The following is a 17,737-nucleotide window of genomic DNA, read 5'->3' on the forward strand; positions in this document are numbered from 1 at the left end:
TTATTAGACCAATTTGAGACAAAGTCAAAAATTCATGATTAAAATTGAACCAATTCAAATTACAGTGACCAACATGACATAAGGGTTAAAATACCAAGACTAGCTGTATAATTTACCCAAGTTTATTTTTTTAATCAAATTTTCTTATTACTAACACAAAAATCATAAATTTATGTTAATAAATACATGTGAAATTCATTGTCCTTGTCTCTATTGATAAAAAAGCTTAGTTAAAAAATCATTTATGGGCAGCATTTTCTTATGGTGTTTAAATATAGGGGGTTGTTTTGGAGTTGATTTTTTGACATTTTATAAATAAATAAAAGTGTAAAAAAATAATTTAACAACTTATAATAATTTTTGTAACTATTTGAACCCCTCTTCAAACGGGCCTAGATACGGATAAAAGCTCTATCAAATCCTAATGATTCTTTTGTTCCATTCAATTTTAAACCTTTTTACATTGTTATTATGATGGACTAATAAAAAAAATGGATATGAGATCAAACAATATATTAGCCCATTTTAACGTGGTTAAACCCCCCTAAGAAATCTTGCTTGATTTGCTTTTCCTTAAACCACCCCAAGTGACACTCTTCCAATACTGAATATTTTCTACATATCAAACTTGTCTTAGGTGATATTTGATAAAACTGAATATTAAAAATTAAAGGTTATTTGATAATTTACTAAATTCAATCAAGTTGGCTGATTTATATAACTGATTGATTTATATAAGCAACTGAAGTAGTTAAATTTTTAATTTTACCTTTTTTACTTTTTACATTTAAATATTTTATTAAATATTTTTCTCACTAATATAACTAGAAAAAAGAATATTGTAATCACAATCATAAATCTAACCACTGAAAAAGTTTAGTACTCACTTTGTATGGTGTTTCAAGAAAAAAAGTCATCTCCAAGATGTGTTGGAACTCAAGCTCCCCATACCTCACCATACACAAGTTTACGCTTAGATTTGGCTTGTGTACTTGTAAAAAGTGTGTTGGTACTGTTACAATACTAGTGTCTTCATCTAGCCTATAGTTCGCTCTCTCTGTTGGCATATAGGTTGCCCCCTCTGAGGCTTGAATCATTAAACAGTAACTCACATGATTCTATACTCAACATGGTAGCCAAATTTTATACCAAATAATAAAAATCCGTAAGTAGAATTAACCCTTGAAAACTAGCTTGCAAGGAGAGGATACCTAAGAGCTTATATTCACATGATCAAACCAACTCTTAAGGGATGTAGGATCATAACACTCGGCCTTTTAAAATCAACCAATATATGCGATAAATATGTTACTTTGAGTTTACTTCTAGGAAATATGCTTCAAATTACAAGCAACCATAATTCAGAACATGCTTCCACTTATAAATTTGGCCTGATAATATTTTCACCATGCCGTGTGTGTGTGTGTGTGTGTGTGTGAGAGAGAGAGAGAGAGAGAGAGAGAGAGAATGTCAACATGATGATTTCAGCATAGTCCACTTCATTGTTAGGTTACAATCAAAAAGGTAAAATTGTAAAAAAGCTTTATAATGACATCCAAAAAGAGAGGAAAAAATCCAAGGAACAAAGAAACTCAAGTGAGACAGCTACTAAAGAAATGATCATGTAATGCCACAATGGCATATGGTTGTAAACCTGAATTCAAAATAAAAATAAAAAAAGAACAACAAGAAGTTGCTTCAATATCCAATTCTCTAATTCACCTCCACTTTCTCCAATCCTTTTCCACATCTATTGAAGTATACCAGGATTGTCGCCGCTTGGAGTTGCTTAACCTGTAGTTCAAGAGCACCTCTTCATGACAAAATGGCCTAGTGGCCACAAGGACAAGAGCCTTAAGAACCAGAACATCAGATTCACTGCTGCTAGATCCCCAAGATTTAAACCAAAAACTTCCAAACCTCTTCATCTTCGCTTCCTCTCCACTTCCAAACTTTATGTTTGGTATATTGGTTCTCATATCCTTCTCAGTTAACGGAAAATCATAAGGGCAAACCATTACATTTGGGACCATCTCTTTTGCAGGGTGGTTCACAAAATGGGCAAAAGCTAGTGGGTTTCTCCGCTTCAACACATCGCCACTACTGGCCCCTCGTGTGGCTTGCAAAGGTTTATTGAGCGTCTTCCAAATTTGGTCAGAACCTTTATTATTAGCATCATCTTTCACATTTGGCCTAGATTTAATAACACTCGACAAGTCCCACACTTCACCGATTTCACCCCCAACACCCCAAGGCGGTGCATTGATAACAGTTCCGTCGTACCTTGTGATCAAGTACGGGTTGTGTGTATCAACTATTGGATATCCAGGAATATAACGGTTGTAAGATGGAGAGTAAATTATTCTAGGGTAGAATGCTATTACAGTACCAACATCGGCTTGACCATCTATGAATAAACCTTGGCCAACATCCTTATGCGGAATTTGAGATGGTTTGAGCTCAAGAGTGTAGCCTATGAGATTCTTTAGACTCTGAGACCACTCAGCAGGTTTTAACGGTTTTGCATCAGGTACAGCTGTGCTGAAAATTCATGATAATCAGATTCCAGCATTAAAAGTTACTCAAAATCATTGGGAGTTCCACACCAAATAATATAGGCATAAATTCGCCAGATGACCAAGCTAGGTACGGACTACAGTGATTAAAATTTGATACAGGCACGCAAACAGATATAATTATGTAATCTTCTACTATTTCCATTGAATGCAATCAAGATAAATTCAGAGAACCAAGTGACAATATAGTTATTTTAGTACTAGAACGTTTAAACCACAGACAAAATTTTGTCAGACAGTTTTAGTGGGGGGAGGGAAAAACAAAGCATCGGTTGATCATTAATAGATCTTAATAACTTCAATGCTCCAAGAGGTCCTGGAAACCTCATTAAAAGAAAAAACAATATAACAATAATTTCATATGGATGGTTAATCATCAATAACATGTCACATAAAAGGACAGAACAACATCAGTATCATTAATTGGGAAAGAAGATGCGGTTCTGTATATCACATCGAAATGACTAAGCCATAACATAAAGAAATTAGCATATAATAAAACAACCAAGATATGCATAAAAGATGACTAAATGCTCATTAAAAAAATAAAGTTTGTAAGATCGTACAATGCTAACATCCCAACTATTTATTTCAAATGCACACGCACACATACACACACAAACACACAAGGGGTCACATCAAATGAAAAAAGGAGTTCTGAGTCGCCTTATGAGGCTCCTTGATACCACTATCCTTCTTTCTTAGTTCCCATATACCTCTAATCATTTTTCACAGTCACTAACTTGTTCTCTTTTTCTTTTTCTTCCACCCCCTCGAAAATAGTCATGATTGATATAGAGAAAATACAAGGAAAGAGATGTTATCTGAGATGTGTGATTGTTATAGTATTGCTGGAAACAGCTGAGGTGAAAGCTAGATTAGAGGCCTTGCTTTTGATAGTGCCAAATGTTAATGGTAATGGGGAAGTGAGATGGGATAAGGCATTAAGCACAAGTCAAGATCTTTTGTCAACAAGCTTAGATTTCTAAGAATGATCTCATAGTTTTGCCGTAGTTGACTACTAGGATTCACATACCTAGACCTTTCAAGCTCTTCCATATCAAGTGACTTATGCAACAAGACCATAGTTATTGTTCATAATAACTATGTTATTATGCATTGTGTACTACCTATATTGCCCATAATAAGATGATTTTTCAAGACCTGCCACTATATAGTTTCAGCAAGGAGCACTTAAAGGAACCAATTTATTCTCAGTTCACTCACTGTTTTTTTCCAGATGCCAAATAAATTTAATTTAAATCAATAACACAAAGCTATGAAAGAAAAATAACAAAAATAAAAATAAAAATAAACAATGTCTTAGACGGTTTCAGTAAACTATCTATTTGTTCTATAAGATAACAATAAACATTCTAAGATAAATTTTACAAATCAGGAAGTGGGTAAATTTAAGCAAACTCAGTGTTAGCTCAAATAGAGTAAAAAGCTGTAGTAATTCCAAACACTAATAAAGTGAAATTTAAAATGTCCCGGGGTTGATAAAAACAAATTTCTGACAGTTTGAAATAAAGATGCAGATAAATTCTCACCAGGACTTTTATTTTGTGGGCTCATCCTTCCAACAGCAAGGCCAAGGCCACTATGGGTCACAGCAGTATTCCTTTGTGAAATTGATTCAGATGATCCATTTATGCTCTTTGAATCAGGAAGAAGAATTTCATCCATTGATGCACAGAAGGTTTTAATTTGAGAATGAATGTTTTCTTGAACCTGTTTCTATTGATCACCAAGGGAGGCCTTACCGGCCATATCAATGATCGCCTCTGCATCTGATTCATCAGCATTCCTTCCTAAATGATTATAGCTGGATATGCAAGGTTTTCCATAAGGAATTAAGACTAGCATGACAAAAAGAAAAGAAGGCAACTATATGGCAACAAAGGCTGCATCGTGTTCACATGAAGGCACATGGTAGATTAGAGCATCAATACATGACATGCAAAATATTAATCATGATGTTTGTCTCAATCTTCCAACACTATGAAAGTGAATTACCTCATCAAAGCTCAACAATCATCTATGTTACATGGACTCGGGTGAGGGTGTGTATCTAAGGGTCGGATACTTCAAAACTAAAACTTAAGGATTGTAGAAATTTAATGTATAAAGAGAAATAGAGAATTGTATTATTGATTGATTTTTAGATATGTTACAATGATTCCTATATATAGAAGAGTAGGTGGTAGTAGGTGGTAGGTGGAGTAGGTGAAGTGGAGGTGGTAGTGGTGTAGTGGGTTAGGTTTAGTGGAGTAGGTGAAGTGGAGGTGATAGTGGTGTAGTGGGTTTGGTTTAGTGGAGTAGGTGAGGTAGTAGTGGTGTAGTGGGTGGATTTTAACAGCCCCCCGCAAACTCAAGGGGGATAGGAACTAACCAACTTGAGTTTGGAGAGAGTAACAAAACAAGAAAATACATAAAAATAAAAGAGGATAGGAGACACTGTATGGTCGTGTCAGACCATTGGTGAAGACACTGGATGGTGGTGTCATAACGTTGTAGAGGACACTGTATGGGGGTGTCATAACGTTGTAGAGGACACTGTATGGTAGTGTCATAACGGTGTAGAGGACACTGGATGGCGGTGTCAGACCGATGTAGAAGACAGTTTATGGGGTCATGTCGGACCGTTGTAGCAGACAATGTTGTGACAGTTTACGGAGTCTTGCTGGACCCTTGTAGAAACTAACCGGAATCAATGTCGGGACAGTTTACAGAGTCTTGTCGGACCCATGAAGGAGCTAACCGGAATCAATGTCGGGACAGTTTACAGAGTCTTGTCGGACCCATGAAGGAGCTAACCGGAATCAATGTCGGGACAGTTTACAGAGTCTTGTCGGACCCTTAAAAAGTCGCACCCTCAAAAGGTGTGCCCAATCTTTCAAAAGGCGTGCCATAAAAAGGCATGCCCAATCCATAAAAAGGCGTGCCATCAAAAGGCGCGCCCACTTCATCAAAAGACGTGCCCGACAGAAAGCATCGAGCCATCAAAAGGGGCGCCTGACACGCGGCGATGCACGTGATTGACAGAGCGCGTGTCGGCCTCGTCGTCTCTGTCTTTATAGACCAAAGCGAAGTCTGAGGCTTGGAAGCATAACAAACCAGTTGAAACCTCTTCGTTCTCTGTAACATTCTGTAACCAACCCTTCTCTGAAACACTCAGCAACCCAAAAAACATGGCTTCTTCTTCCCGTTCAGCTACCCAGAACATAGCCTCTTCTTCCCGTGGTCTGCTCACTCTCTTTCCCGACCTCAACGAGTCAACAAGAGAGATAACTGGTGCGGTGGCCTGTGAACCTCAACCAAACACCTCTGGTTTTGCTCCGTTGAACTTTCCGATGCGGTCGGTGGAGCAAAAAATGGCAGTGCAAACGGATATTGAAGCTAATCAGTATACATTGAAGTCCTGTGTTGAAACTATGACTGCGGTCACAAACTTGTCGCACCGGCTACAGAGTAGGACAAATGAGGTGCAGCAGTTAAACGCCCAACTGGCTCTGCTCCAACGCATGTATAAGGATGCGCGAGCAGAGATAAGTGTGCTAAAGGCGGAAAATAAGGAGCTGAAGCGGAAGGCCACCGTTATGTTCCGATTTGGAGGTCCGCCATATGCTGTAGTGGAGGAGCAGGGTGGAGTGATCGTGCCCAGTGGAGTGGGAAACACGGAGGCAACACCGTCAAGGGCCGCCCAGGACGGAGGCAAGAAGAAAAGACCGGCGGAATAGGCGAAAAAGTGAGGTCGGTGGGTGGCCGTCTGCAGAAAAGAAAACAAATCTTGTGGTGTTGTGGTTTGTGTTGTTGTGGTTGTTTTTTTTTTTTTTTTTTTTTTTTTTTTTTTTTTGGTTAAAATTGTGATCGGGGTTGATCCCTGAGATGAATAAAAGATGGTTTGGTGTGCAAAGCTATATGGTATGAATGGAATTTGAAAAAGATTAAAAAATAATGTGAAAGAAAAATAAAGAAAGAAATAATAAAAATATATTTGAAATCAAAATGAAAGATGGGGGAAATAAGGAAAGTGGTTTGGAGAAAATAAATAAAAATAATAGATTTTGAAATCAAACGGAGGAGAGAGAGGGGACAAGCCCATGTGAGAGAAAGAGGGGAAAAATGATAGCCGATGCACCCAAAAATAATCTAGCTGCTATCCACAGGCGCTTAGGGGAAGGAAATGGTAGCAAGAGACGGCCAACACCATATATGGCTATAGCAAAGAAATGGAGTATCAAGCTCAATGGGCTAGGATTTAGACCAGAGAGTAAAGCCACTGGTCCTGTTGAACACACACCTCCAAGGCTCAAATAATCAAAACATGCTTCACGCATTTCCTTCCTTGCTTGATCAGGAGATGCACAAAACACCTTATACAGGGCTCCAGTCATTCCTCCACCAGTTAAAGGATGACGCATGTTGAAAGCATCACCTATTAATAGTGCTCCAGGAGTAGGGTAAGGAGCAGCTGGCATACTTCTATTGGGCATTGTTCTAATACTTCCCTTATCAATTGCAGCTATAAATGAATCATGCAGCTCAGGTGGAACCTGGGGAGCCACCAGAGGGAAGCAAAGCCGAAGGCTGTAAAAGCGAAAAAGGAAAAGAAGGCTCCGGCTAAGACAAAAGCTGCTGCGCCAAAAGCTAAAGCCGCTGTGAAGCCCAAGCCAGCGGCAAAGGCCAAGCCAGCTGCGAAGCCAAAAGCTGCTATGAAACCGAAGGCTGCCGTGAAGCTGAAAGCTGCAGTGAAGCTCAAGGCTGTGGCGAAGCCCAAACCAAAGCCGAAGGCGAAGGATCCTAACAAGAGGCAAATGAGCATGGAGGAGAAGCATAGATTGAGTGTTGGGTTGCAGAGTTTGCCCCAGGAAAAGATGCCACAGTTAGTGCAGATTATGAAGAAGAGGAATTCACATTGGCCTCAAGAGAGAGGATTTAGGCAGTGATGGGAAGGTATGTGTAGAAAATAAGCGGAATAGGTTGAGGTCCGGCGGGCGGCCAAGGCGAGGTTGCCGCCCGCCGGTGAAACGAAAAATACTAAGTGCTTAACCTTGCTCTGATACCATGTAGAAATTTAATGTATAAAGAGAAATAGAGAATTGTATTATTGATTGATTTTTAGATATGTTACAATGATTCCTATATATAGAAGAGTAGGTGGTAGTAGGTGGTAGGTGGAGTAGGTGAAGTGGAGGTGGTAGTGGTGTAGTGGGTTAGGTTTAGTGGAGTAGGTGAAGTGGAGGTGATAGTGGTGTAGTGGGTTAGGTTTAGTGGAGTAGGTGAGGTGGTAGTGGTGTAGTGGGTGGATTTTAACAAGGATACGTGGATATGGATCCAAATTTGAATACAGGTACGAGGATACGTTAAATAGTTATTTTTTAAATATATTTATTATATGAAGATGAGTTAAATAGTTACTTTTTAAATATATTTATTATTTTTTTATCTTATGTATTATTTTTATTAATAATATTTTTAATTTGTTTGATTTTTAATTGATATATATATATATATATTATAAATAAAAATATATATATATATATATAACAAATAAAGAATAACAAATTATGTTAAGATAAATAATAAATAAAAAATGGATGATTTGTTTTATAGATTTTATTAGATTTTTTTTATTATATATGATTTAATTGAATTTCTTTTGGGAGAGACAGAAAAGAGATTGATATTCACCGACATAGAGAGGAGAAGAGAGAACAAAGAAGAGAAAAGCGATCGACAAAGAGAAGAGAAAGAAAACAAAGATCGACATATATATATATATATAGAGAGAGAGAGAGAGAGACGAAGACAAAGATCGTCTATAGTGGTGCTCATCAAAGTCGAATGGGCCATGCTTGTTGAAGTCGAAGGAGAAGTCAAAGCCAACAGCACGGGATTGAAGGGGCCACACTTGTTGAAGTCGTTGAATAGAGGATCGAAACCAGCGATAGGTTCTCTCCTTGCTCTCTCTTTCGTTTTTTCTGCATTTAGGGCAAATAGAGTCGTATCCACTTGTAAAGAGCCATATCCCGCACTCGTACTCGCGTCATATAGTGTCGTGTCGACACGGGTACCTCTCAAATTTCAAAGAGTCTGTGTAACGTAGACAATCATAAATATTTGTAAAATTATGCCCAGTGTTATTAAAGGCGCACCTAGACCTAAGTCCCATCCAGGTCCAAGGTTTGCGCCTTGTAATGTTCCAGGCCAGTCGACTTCGATAAGGCGCGCCTAGCCGTGCTCCTAGGCCCAAGTCCCATTTAGACCCAAGATTTGTGCCTTGTAGTGTTCTAGGCTAGATGACTTTGATAAGGCGCCTAACTGGTCCAAGGCACAATAAGGTCCAAGGCTTGTGTCTTAGGGATTTTTTTTAGTATTACTTCAATTAATTTTTTTTTTTAGTGCAGCTACAGGAGATCCCTACTCTTATTATAGATGCCAATACATTGGGCATTCAACCCAAATCAATGATAAATGAAAAATTACCCTAATTCCTAATCTCCGAAGAACACTAAATTTTAACATTTCATTTTGTTTATATTGAACCCTATTATTTACTTACATTAATTTTTTATTTTTATTTTTATTTTTTCGTACAAGGTGCGCCTCGCTTCAATGGAGCCTGCTCCTCGACTTGCGCCTTGAGCCGAGGCCCAACGAGACCTTGGCGCCTTGATGCACCTATCGCCTTTAATAACACTAATGCCAAGTATTGTTATTCTATTATTGGAATCATACGGTTTGCGATTTGAATCGTACAATTCGATTCAATTCAATTCAGTCAGTAATCGATATGAACATGTTGCATAAATCACAAATAGTTGTGAACCGTGAGTGAATCGGTGGATCGATTGATTCACTTTTGATTCGCTGAAATCAATTTTGACTTCTTTTTTGCTTTTTAATTTTTGAAAAAGAGTTCACACAATTTTTCTAAGGTCTTTACGATTACTATATGCTATCCTTTGACTTTCTCCCTTCCTATTTACTCTCAAAGACTCAAACCTTGAACTAAGAAGGAAAAAAAAATAGAATCTTCTCCCTACATAATATTCTAGGTTTTGATAATCAACTTTATCCAAGTGTTTATAGTTATAAAAGGAATCTTTTAAAGGCATCTAGTGAGAATGGTTGATAACAAATATTTAAAAGGAAAAAGGTAAGGTGGAGATCTTATATTAGAACATGTGTTAACTTCTTATCTATTAGACTACTTGATCATTATTCAAAACAACATTTTTAGGAGTTTGAATCTAGATATTTCATATTATGAGATATATTTAATCCCTAAGTAAGTGTATAGATATATTTTTCTATATAATTAAAAAAAAAAAAAAAAAGTGGCTGAATCTTTATAATTCACAATTTGATTTTATTCGCGATTTAATACAATGCCACTTTGATTCACAATTTGAATCCCGAAAGTTTCAAATCATCACTAGAAGTCAAACTATTTCCTCTAAGTTCAATAAGGGAAAAAATAATAATGATGTAAACCAAAAGTTGTTCAAGGTCAACTAGAACTCTCAACTCCTGCTAGTCAAGATCTTTTTGTCATTTAAGCCAAGTTCATTAAGTATTTAATAAGTTAATATTGTCCCATTGGGTAGATTTTTATCTTGAAAGGCATTACCAAACCAAACCAAACCAAGCCTTAAGTCCCATCAAATGGGGTCGGCTACATGAATCCTTCTTCTCCACGCGGCCCTATCAAAGGCCATTTCATTAGTCAAATTAAGTAGATTCATATCTCTATTTATAACGCTAGTCAACGTTAATCTAGGCCTACCCCGTCCCCTAACACTTCCATCTTCCGTTACAGTATCGCATCTCTTCACTACTGCCGCTGTTGGTCTCCATTGAATATGACCAAACCATCTCAAACGATTCTCTCTCAACTTATCTTCTATCGGTGCTACTCCTATCCATTCCCGAATACACTCATTCCTAATCCTGTCTTGTCTAGTCTTACCACACATCCACCTTAGCATCCTCATCTTAGCCACACTCATCTTATCTACATGTTGTTTCTTGGTTGCCCAACACTTCGTCCCATACAACATAGCTGGTCTAATAGCCGTTCTATAAAACTTACATTTTAGTCTAGTGGGTATTTGTTTATCGCACAATACCCCAGACGCACTTCTCCATTTACACTATCCCACCTTAATCCTATGGGCCACATCTGCATCAATCTCTCCCGCTGTTGTGATGATCGACCCTAAATAACGAAAATGTTCACTCTTAGGCAGTTCTTGGTTCTCAATCTTCAGTTCTCCTCTGTTTTCATTGTTACTGTTACTAAATTTACACTCCATGTACTCTGTCTTAGTTCTACTTATTCGGAATCCTTTAGATTCAAGAGCTTTTCTCTAAATCTCCAACTTTGTGTTAACTCCTTCTCTAGTCTCATCCACTAACACAATATCGTCTGCAAAAAGCATACACCATGGCACGTCATCCTGAATATTTATCGTCAACTCGTCCATAACTAAAGCAAAAAGATAAGGACTTAAGGTAGATCCTTGATGTAACCCTACAGTGATAGGAAATTCATTTGTCTCTCCAGCTGGCGATCTAATAGTGGTCGCCACCCCTTCATACATGTCTCTAATCACGTCAATGTAGCCTTTTGTCACCCCTTTCTTCTCTAACACCCACCATATTATATCTCGGGGCACTCTGTCATATGCTTTCTCAAGTTCGATAAACACCATATGAATGTCTCTTTTCTTTTCTTTATACTTTTCTATTACTCTCTTCAAAAGATAGATCGCTTCCATTGTTGACCTACCAGGCATAAACCCAAATTGATTCATTGACATCTCTGTTATGTCACACAATCAGCGTTCCATCACCCTCTCCCAAACTTTCATTATATGACACATTAGCTTGATTCCTCTATAGTTGTTACAATTCTGGACATCACCTTTATTCTTATAGATGGGCACTAAAATACTCTTCCTCCACTCATCTGGCATGTTCCTAGTCAACAAAATTTGCTAAACAACCAAGTCAACCAAGCAACTCCCTTTTTACCCAAACACTTCCAAGCTTCAATAGGGATATCATCGGGTCCTAAAGCCTTGTTTGATTTCATCTTCTTAAATGCAATCTCCACTTCAAAGTTCCTAATCCTGCGATAGAACCTATAGTCTTGATTTATCGTATTACTGGCTATTTCTTCCCCTATTGTCGTACTTCCATGTTCCTCATTTAACAGTTTCTCAAAATAATTCTTCCATCTTTCCTTAATCTCATCATCATTCACCAATACGATAGAATCCTCACTCTTGATGCACTTTACTTGATTAAAATATCTTGTTTTCCTCTCCCGTATCTTAGCAAGTTTGTATACCCTCTTCTCTCCCTCCTTACTATCTAGTCTAGTGTATAGGTCATCATAAGCTTTCAACTTAGTCTCTCTCACTACTTTCTTGACCTCCTTATTAGCCAATCTATAACTCTTAAGGTTTTCCTCAGTTCTATCATTCTGCCACTTTTTAAAGCACTCTTTTTTTGCCTTAACTACCGCTTGAACCTCTTCCCTCCACCACCAAGTTTCCTTAGAGCTAGGTCCCGTTCCTTTCGACTCTCCAAACACTTCCCTTGAGATTCTCCTCATACAATTGGCCATCGAATTCCACATAGTGTTAGCATCACCTTCTAAGTCCCAAGTACCTTCCTTATCCATTCAATTCTTAAATATTTCTAGTTTATCCCCTTTTAGGCACCACCATCTTGTCCTACGACGCCCACCATCCTTCCTAGCTTGGTATTGCCCTCTAAAACATAAATCTAGTACCAAAATCCTATGTTGAGAGATCCGACTCTCTCCAGGAATCACCTTACAATCATTGCATTTTAGGCAGTCCACTTTTCTTGCTAAGAAGTAATCTATTTGACACTTAACTAATCCACTCTTAAAGGTTATCAAATGCTCCTCCCTCTTCTTATACATAGTATTGGCCACCACCAGGTCAGAAGCCAACGCAAAATCTAAGATTCTCTCTCCAGTCTCATTTCTGTCACCAAAACCGTATCCACCATGCACCCTTTCATAACCTAGTTTATCTATACCCACATAGCCATTAAAATCTCCACCTATACCAGGTTCTCTCCTACGGGTATCTCCTATAAGATCTCATCCATTTGCTCCCAAAAATCCCTCTTAGTCTGATCATCTAACCCTACTTGAGGGGCGTAAGCGCTAATAATGTTCACTATATTCCCTCAAATAATTAGTTTAACTAGCATAATCCTATCTCCTTTCCTAGTGACCGCCACCACACTTTCCACAAGACCCTTGGCAATTATAATTCCTACCCCATTCCTGCGTTTATCCTTACCACTATAATAAAGTTTAAAACCAGTATCCTCAATTTCCCTAACTTTCTCTCCTGTCCACTTAGTTTCTTGTATGCAAGCTATACTAACTCTCCTCCTAATCATAACATCTACCAATTCCATCGTCCTACCAGTTAAGGTTTCTATGTTCCAAGTGGCTACCCTAAACCTATAGTCTTGGACTAGCTTCTTTACCCGCGCTCGTCCAGAAAAACGCGGAAACCTTCGCCAATTTTTTACCGCACCCAGGCGTCGATGCGGCGCCCCTTGCTCATTTTTCGAAACACCCGGAGGCAGGCGCAACGCGTCACTTGAGGGGAACGACCTAGCATTTAAACGATTCAAAGTAGGATTCATTTTCATAAGGGATCCGAGCGACTTTTTTACGTATTGGCTGTCGGCTACCTAACACACATCCCTCCTCCTTAACCCGAGCTTGGGACCGGCAGAGTTGTTAACAACCCCGGCGAAGTTCTCTTGAAAGGCATTATATAAAGAATTTACAAAATAGAATGCATACCCTAATTACAAATTCAAAGCCTTACTACTAGATTTCTAGGTAGAAACAAAAATTATATATTGCTCAAATTGAAATACCATAAGATTATTGTCGATAATAGATACTTCAAGAATTCAAGATGAATTTGCCTCTTATTATGACCTATCCAGAATACATGACACCATTTTCAATACATTAACAATTGTTAAAATTTCTTCTTTTTCAAGGCCACAAAACTCAGGTCAATCAAGCATTAATGCATTCATAACTTTAAAGCACGAAACATAGGTGTTGTGAAAGGCAAAAGTAGTCTCGGGACAAGAGTAACATGAACAATGGTTAACTCAATAACCAAATAATATGAACCTGGTGTAAAGAAAGAGGCGATTTATATCAGCCTCAAATTGAATGTGCCTTGGATTTCTAGCAAATGTGGGACTTTTTGCAAGAATTCTCACACCCTGATAGCAAAATGAAGAAATAGAAAAACCTTATTAAGAAGATGATGGAAAGATTGAACAGCAGCAATGTTTAGGACTAAAGCAGGGGAGCCACATTTAACATATGGAGGAATCTATCAACTAACAAATTCTGCAGTACTGTAACAAGATAAATTATCCCAAATTGGATGCAGATGCCATGTTGTAGTTTTGTGGCCAACCCAATGGGGTCATTGATATTGTAAATACATATTTGGAATAAGGAGGTGAAATCTGTTAGTTGGTAGGAAAACTCCCAAAACATGCCTAAATATAACACAAGTATTCAAAATCTTGACATGAAGACATCTAAAGTAGTTGTATTGAGCATACTCTATATAACTCTTTGTCCCACATGTAACCATAAATTTATATTAATAAATAAATAAATAAATAACATTGGAGATAAAGGTGCAACAATGAGTAAGGTTAATTGACAGTGGCGGGAAGTGAATAAGAGGTAGTGACAAATTAAAGTATGGAAGCTCAAGCTGCTCCACTATTTATGTATCATCTCAAATATGGATTCTTCGAAAAAACCATCCACTTCTAATGAGTAAAACCCCCTTGAATGTAATGAAGACAATTGATTCAATTTAACAAACCAAGTGGATAGTGTGGTTTGCTTCCACAAAAGAACCTTTAATAAAAAGGTGCATGTGCGATTAAAATATATAAACTCCTTCTCTTTAGAATCTTTTGGTGCAAAACATATCACGTTAAAAACTTAGCCAAAGGTTAAACAACATGGCTCTAAATTGTGATACTAGGAGACATAACTGTGAGGGTCACAGTGTAACAGTATCAACTATCAAGCGATACACAAGCTGCTGTTGGACTGAAAAACAAAATCAAAAAATGAAGAAAAACTACTCATCATATTTTGATTGGCCAAAGCTAATTTCATTTCCCCAGCAAATAATAAATAAATAAATTTTGAAATTTTATTACATTTTTGTGTGTGTGTGTGTGTGTGTGTGTGTTTTTTTCTCACATAATAGTTTCCTATGTACGTGAGGTTGTTATCCGCATCAATAGAACATAGTTTATTTCTCTTTTTCCCTTTTGACATAAATGTCCAAGTGACCTAACATGTTCCTCCCAATCTGTACTTGTCCCACCAATTACAAAACCTTTGTGCTCTTATCATTTCCTATACAAATTCTAACTAGTGACAATTGTCCATAAGATTACGACTGGCCCTCGCTTTAGATTGCCCAACCCATCTAGTGGTCTTATGTATACATCAATCTTACACATCTACATCAATCATACTATCAATTATTTTTCTCCCTAGCCAATTTTATTTTTCAAAAGCAAGTAAAAATCTTCATTTTTACCATAAACTTATAAAATTTTCGGTAAATATATCCACCCAGGTTTATGAAATATACAATTGATTCCCTCACATTATGAAAATTACATTCCACTCTTTAAGGTTCCAAATCTCATTACAATACCCCCTATTAACCCACAATCAACTAACAAATTTTGATGACATCATCATCAAAAATTTCAAAAATACCAATTTTAACCTTAATAACCCAAACCCAAACCCAAACCCAAACCTAATCCCCAACCCTAAAAATAATGAGATGTGTTATGATGGAAGAAAACAAAGAACGAAAAGAGGGGTGAGGACAGCGATGGTTTGCAATGTTGTTGGGTGGAGGTGTATTGGTTGCTACGATTGAGGAATTGCTGCGTTGTTGTGCTAGGGGTTGTGTCTCTCTGGAATGGTTTGTCGATCAATTTTTTATCTGTTAAAACTTGTGATTGTTTGTAGGATGGCTACAATGGTGAATATAGTGGTTTGATGATCAATTCAGTGTTGGTTGAGGGTGGAATGGGAGTGGGGATCGCAAGGGAGGATGGATGAGTGATGGTAGAGGATAGGGGTTGCGGGGAGAGTGGAAGAGGATTAGGGGTGGCAGGGGAGGGTGAATGAAGGACGAGGGGTGGTATGGAAAGGTGGGAGTTAGCAGTTAAGGGTTGGAGGGGAGGACGGTGGCAATCCCTTGTCGCAAATCTTACTCACAAATACTTACAAGTTGTTTGAAACTTTGATGTAATGCTTCAGTGATGTAAGATTTGCTATGTTTAAAGTTAAATTATTGGGCCACCACTTTCCCTCACACAATACAGCATGCTCACATCCTCAAATTCCTCTTCTACCTCAATCAATTTGGGGATTTCTCTGGTAATGATAGGAATTGGGGGTAGCCATAGGTTTCACACAATTTCCACTAACAACGACGTTGCGTTGTTGGGGTTGTTGTCGTGGAATTTGTTGGTGGATGATGGCAGTGTTGTGACAATGGGTGTTGGCAATTGCACTATTAGCCATGGATAATGAATAGCAGTTGGAGGTGGTTGGGTGCAGTGGGTGTTGGCAATTGCACTGCTAGCCTTACTTTTCCACTCAATGCACACCACCATAGGCACATATAAAAAGCAAGGGACCTCAATCCAAAGAGATTAAAACCATGAAATACAGCATAATAACTATCACTCTTTCTATTGTACTTGGGTTAAAAAAAATTGAGAAATTAGTAAATTTGTACGAAAATAAAAGTAGTAAATTTGTAAGTACATTCGTTCATTTGCCAGGCCCAAAGTCCAATCCTTGTCACAAACAAATTGGGGGGTTGGTAAATATCATAAACCCTTAATTTGGATGTTCATAGTTATGTGTGGGTATGCCACTTAAACTAGTTTTGAATGTAAAATGAGTAGTTCAACCAAACAGAAAGAGAAAGAGAAATGAATTGGAAGCAATTTCAATCAATTGCAAGCATTGTCCAGAAAGAATCATAGATATATACCAATAATCAAACATAATTAACAGCAAATTTGTAAAGCATTCATATATATATATATATAGAGAGAGAGAGAGAGAGAGAGAGAGAGTACCTTTTGAAATTTCTGGAAAAGAAAAGCCATGAGATGTGTGTTTTTGTTCTCTCTGTATCTCTCGGAACTGAAGCCGAGGGTTTGGGTTTTAGAGGCACCAAACCAAACCTTGTTCGGATTGGAGCCCCAAACCAACACCATGCATCGGATTCGGGTTGATCCAAGGTTCCACTGTTCCACTGGATTTGGGTTGGTTTGAGTTGAATTGCGTTGATTTGAGTTGAGTTGCATTGAGTGGCTTTTAGAGGACATCGTTACCAAAGAAATTAATAAATTATATATATAGTTAATGAATTATAAAAAACATGGATTAATCAACAAACATAGATTTTGATTAAATATAGTTAATAAATTAATAAATTATATATATAGTTAATCAACAAACATAGATTTTGGTTAAATATAGTTAATAAATTATAAAATTCTTATTGTATTAGTCTTAACAAATTATTTTAAAATAATTTTCGATTAATTTTGCCACAGGACATCGTTGCATATAGCGATATACTATTTACAGGTTATACAATGTTTTATTATTTATTCTTAAGGGTGACGTCACATCCTGTCAGACGGCCGATTGTTGCACATTTTTTTTTCTATTTTTTTTTAGAAATATAAAATTGCACGGATATATCCTGTGTACTTTGGATGTCCGGCCAGACAACCGCTATTGGGCACAAATTTATTTTTTTTTAAAATATAAAACTGCACATATATAACAATACAAAATTAACTTCTCCTATACTACTTTGTCTAATTTTTAGCAATACAAAATAAATATTTTACAAAATTTAATTTTAAAATAGAGAGTCTAATATACTGTGTATATACCAAAAATATTAGCTAAAATAGAAAAGTAGCTTTTTAGTTATAATTTAACTCAAAATTTGTTGAGATTGGTGTGAATAAACATTGGC

The 17,737-nt window shown here is 37.3% G+C and overlaps 1 protein-coding gene across 5 annotated transcripts; it reads right to left on the reverse strand.

Moving 5' to 3' along the window:
* Positions 1-1,461: 1,461 nt before the first annotated feature.
* LOC114322918 (uncharacterized) lies at positions 1,462-17,076 on the reverse strand. 5 transcript variants are annotated; one of them, XR_014342312.1, is made up of 4 exons: positions 16,821-17,070; positions 13,795-13,889; positions 4,130-4,369; positions 1,462-2,541 (listed from the first exon to the last, which is right to left on the reverse strand). XR_014342312.1 is itself a non-coding variant. In XM_082891830.1 (4 exons), the coding sequence occupies exons 3-4, from the start codon at positions 4,263-4,265 to the stop codon at positions 1,719-1,721; spliced, it is 954 nt and encodes a 317-aa protein (XP_082747956.1). In that variant the 5' UTR covers positions 4,266-4,369; positions 13,795-13,889; positions 16,821-17,070; the 3' UTR covers positions 1,462-1,718. The 5 variants fall into 5 exon arrangements, 2 of the variants coding, with proteins under 2 accessions (XP_082747956.1, XP_082747955.1); XR_014342310.1 differs by having other exon boundaries at positions 4,130-4,404; XM_082891830.1 differs by having other exon boundaries at positions 1,462-2,536.
* Between the last annotated feature and the right edge of the window lie 661 nt (positions 17,077-17,737).

Source organism: Camellia sinensis, chromosome 10, assembly GCF_055761805.1.
Source record: "Camellia sinensis isolate YWXY chromosome 10, ASM5576180v1, whole genome shotgun sequence".
NCBI lineage: Eukaryota > Viridiplantae > Streptophyta > Magnoliopsida > Ericales > Theaceae > Camellia > Camellia sinensis.

Bases quoted from the DNA above. Each gene is read 5' to 3' on its own strand.
- LOC114322918 (XM_082891830.1), bottom strand. From the start codon at position 4,265: ATGGATGAAATTCTTCTTCCTGATTCAAAGAGCATAAATGGATCATCT. The intron at 2,537-4,129 runs GTGAGAATTTAT...TTTTCAGCACAG, and splicing joins CCCACAAAATAAAAGTCCTG to CTGTACCTGATGCAAAACCG.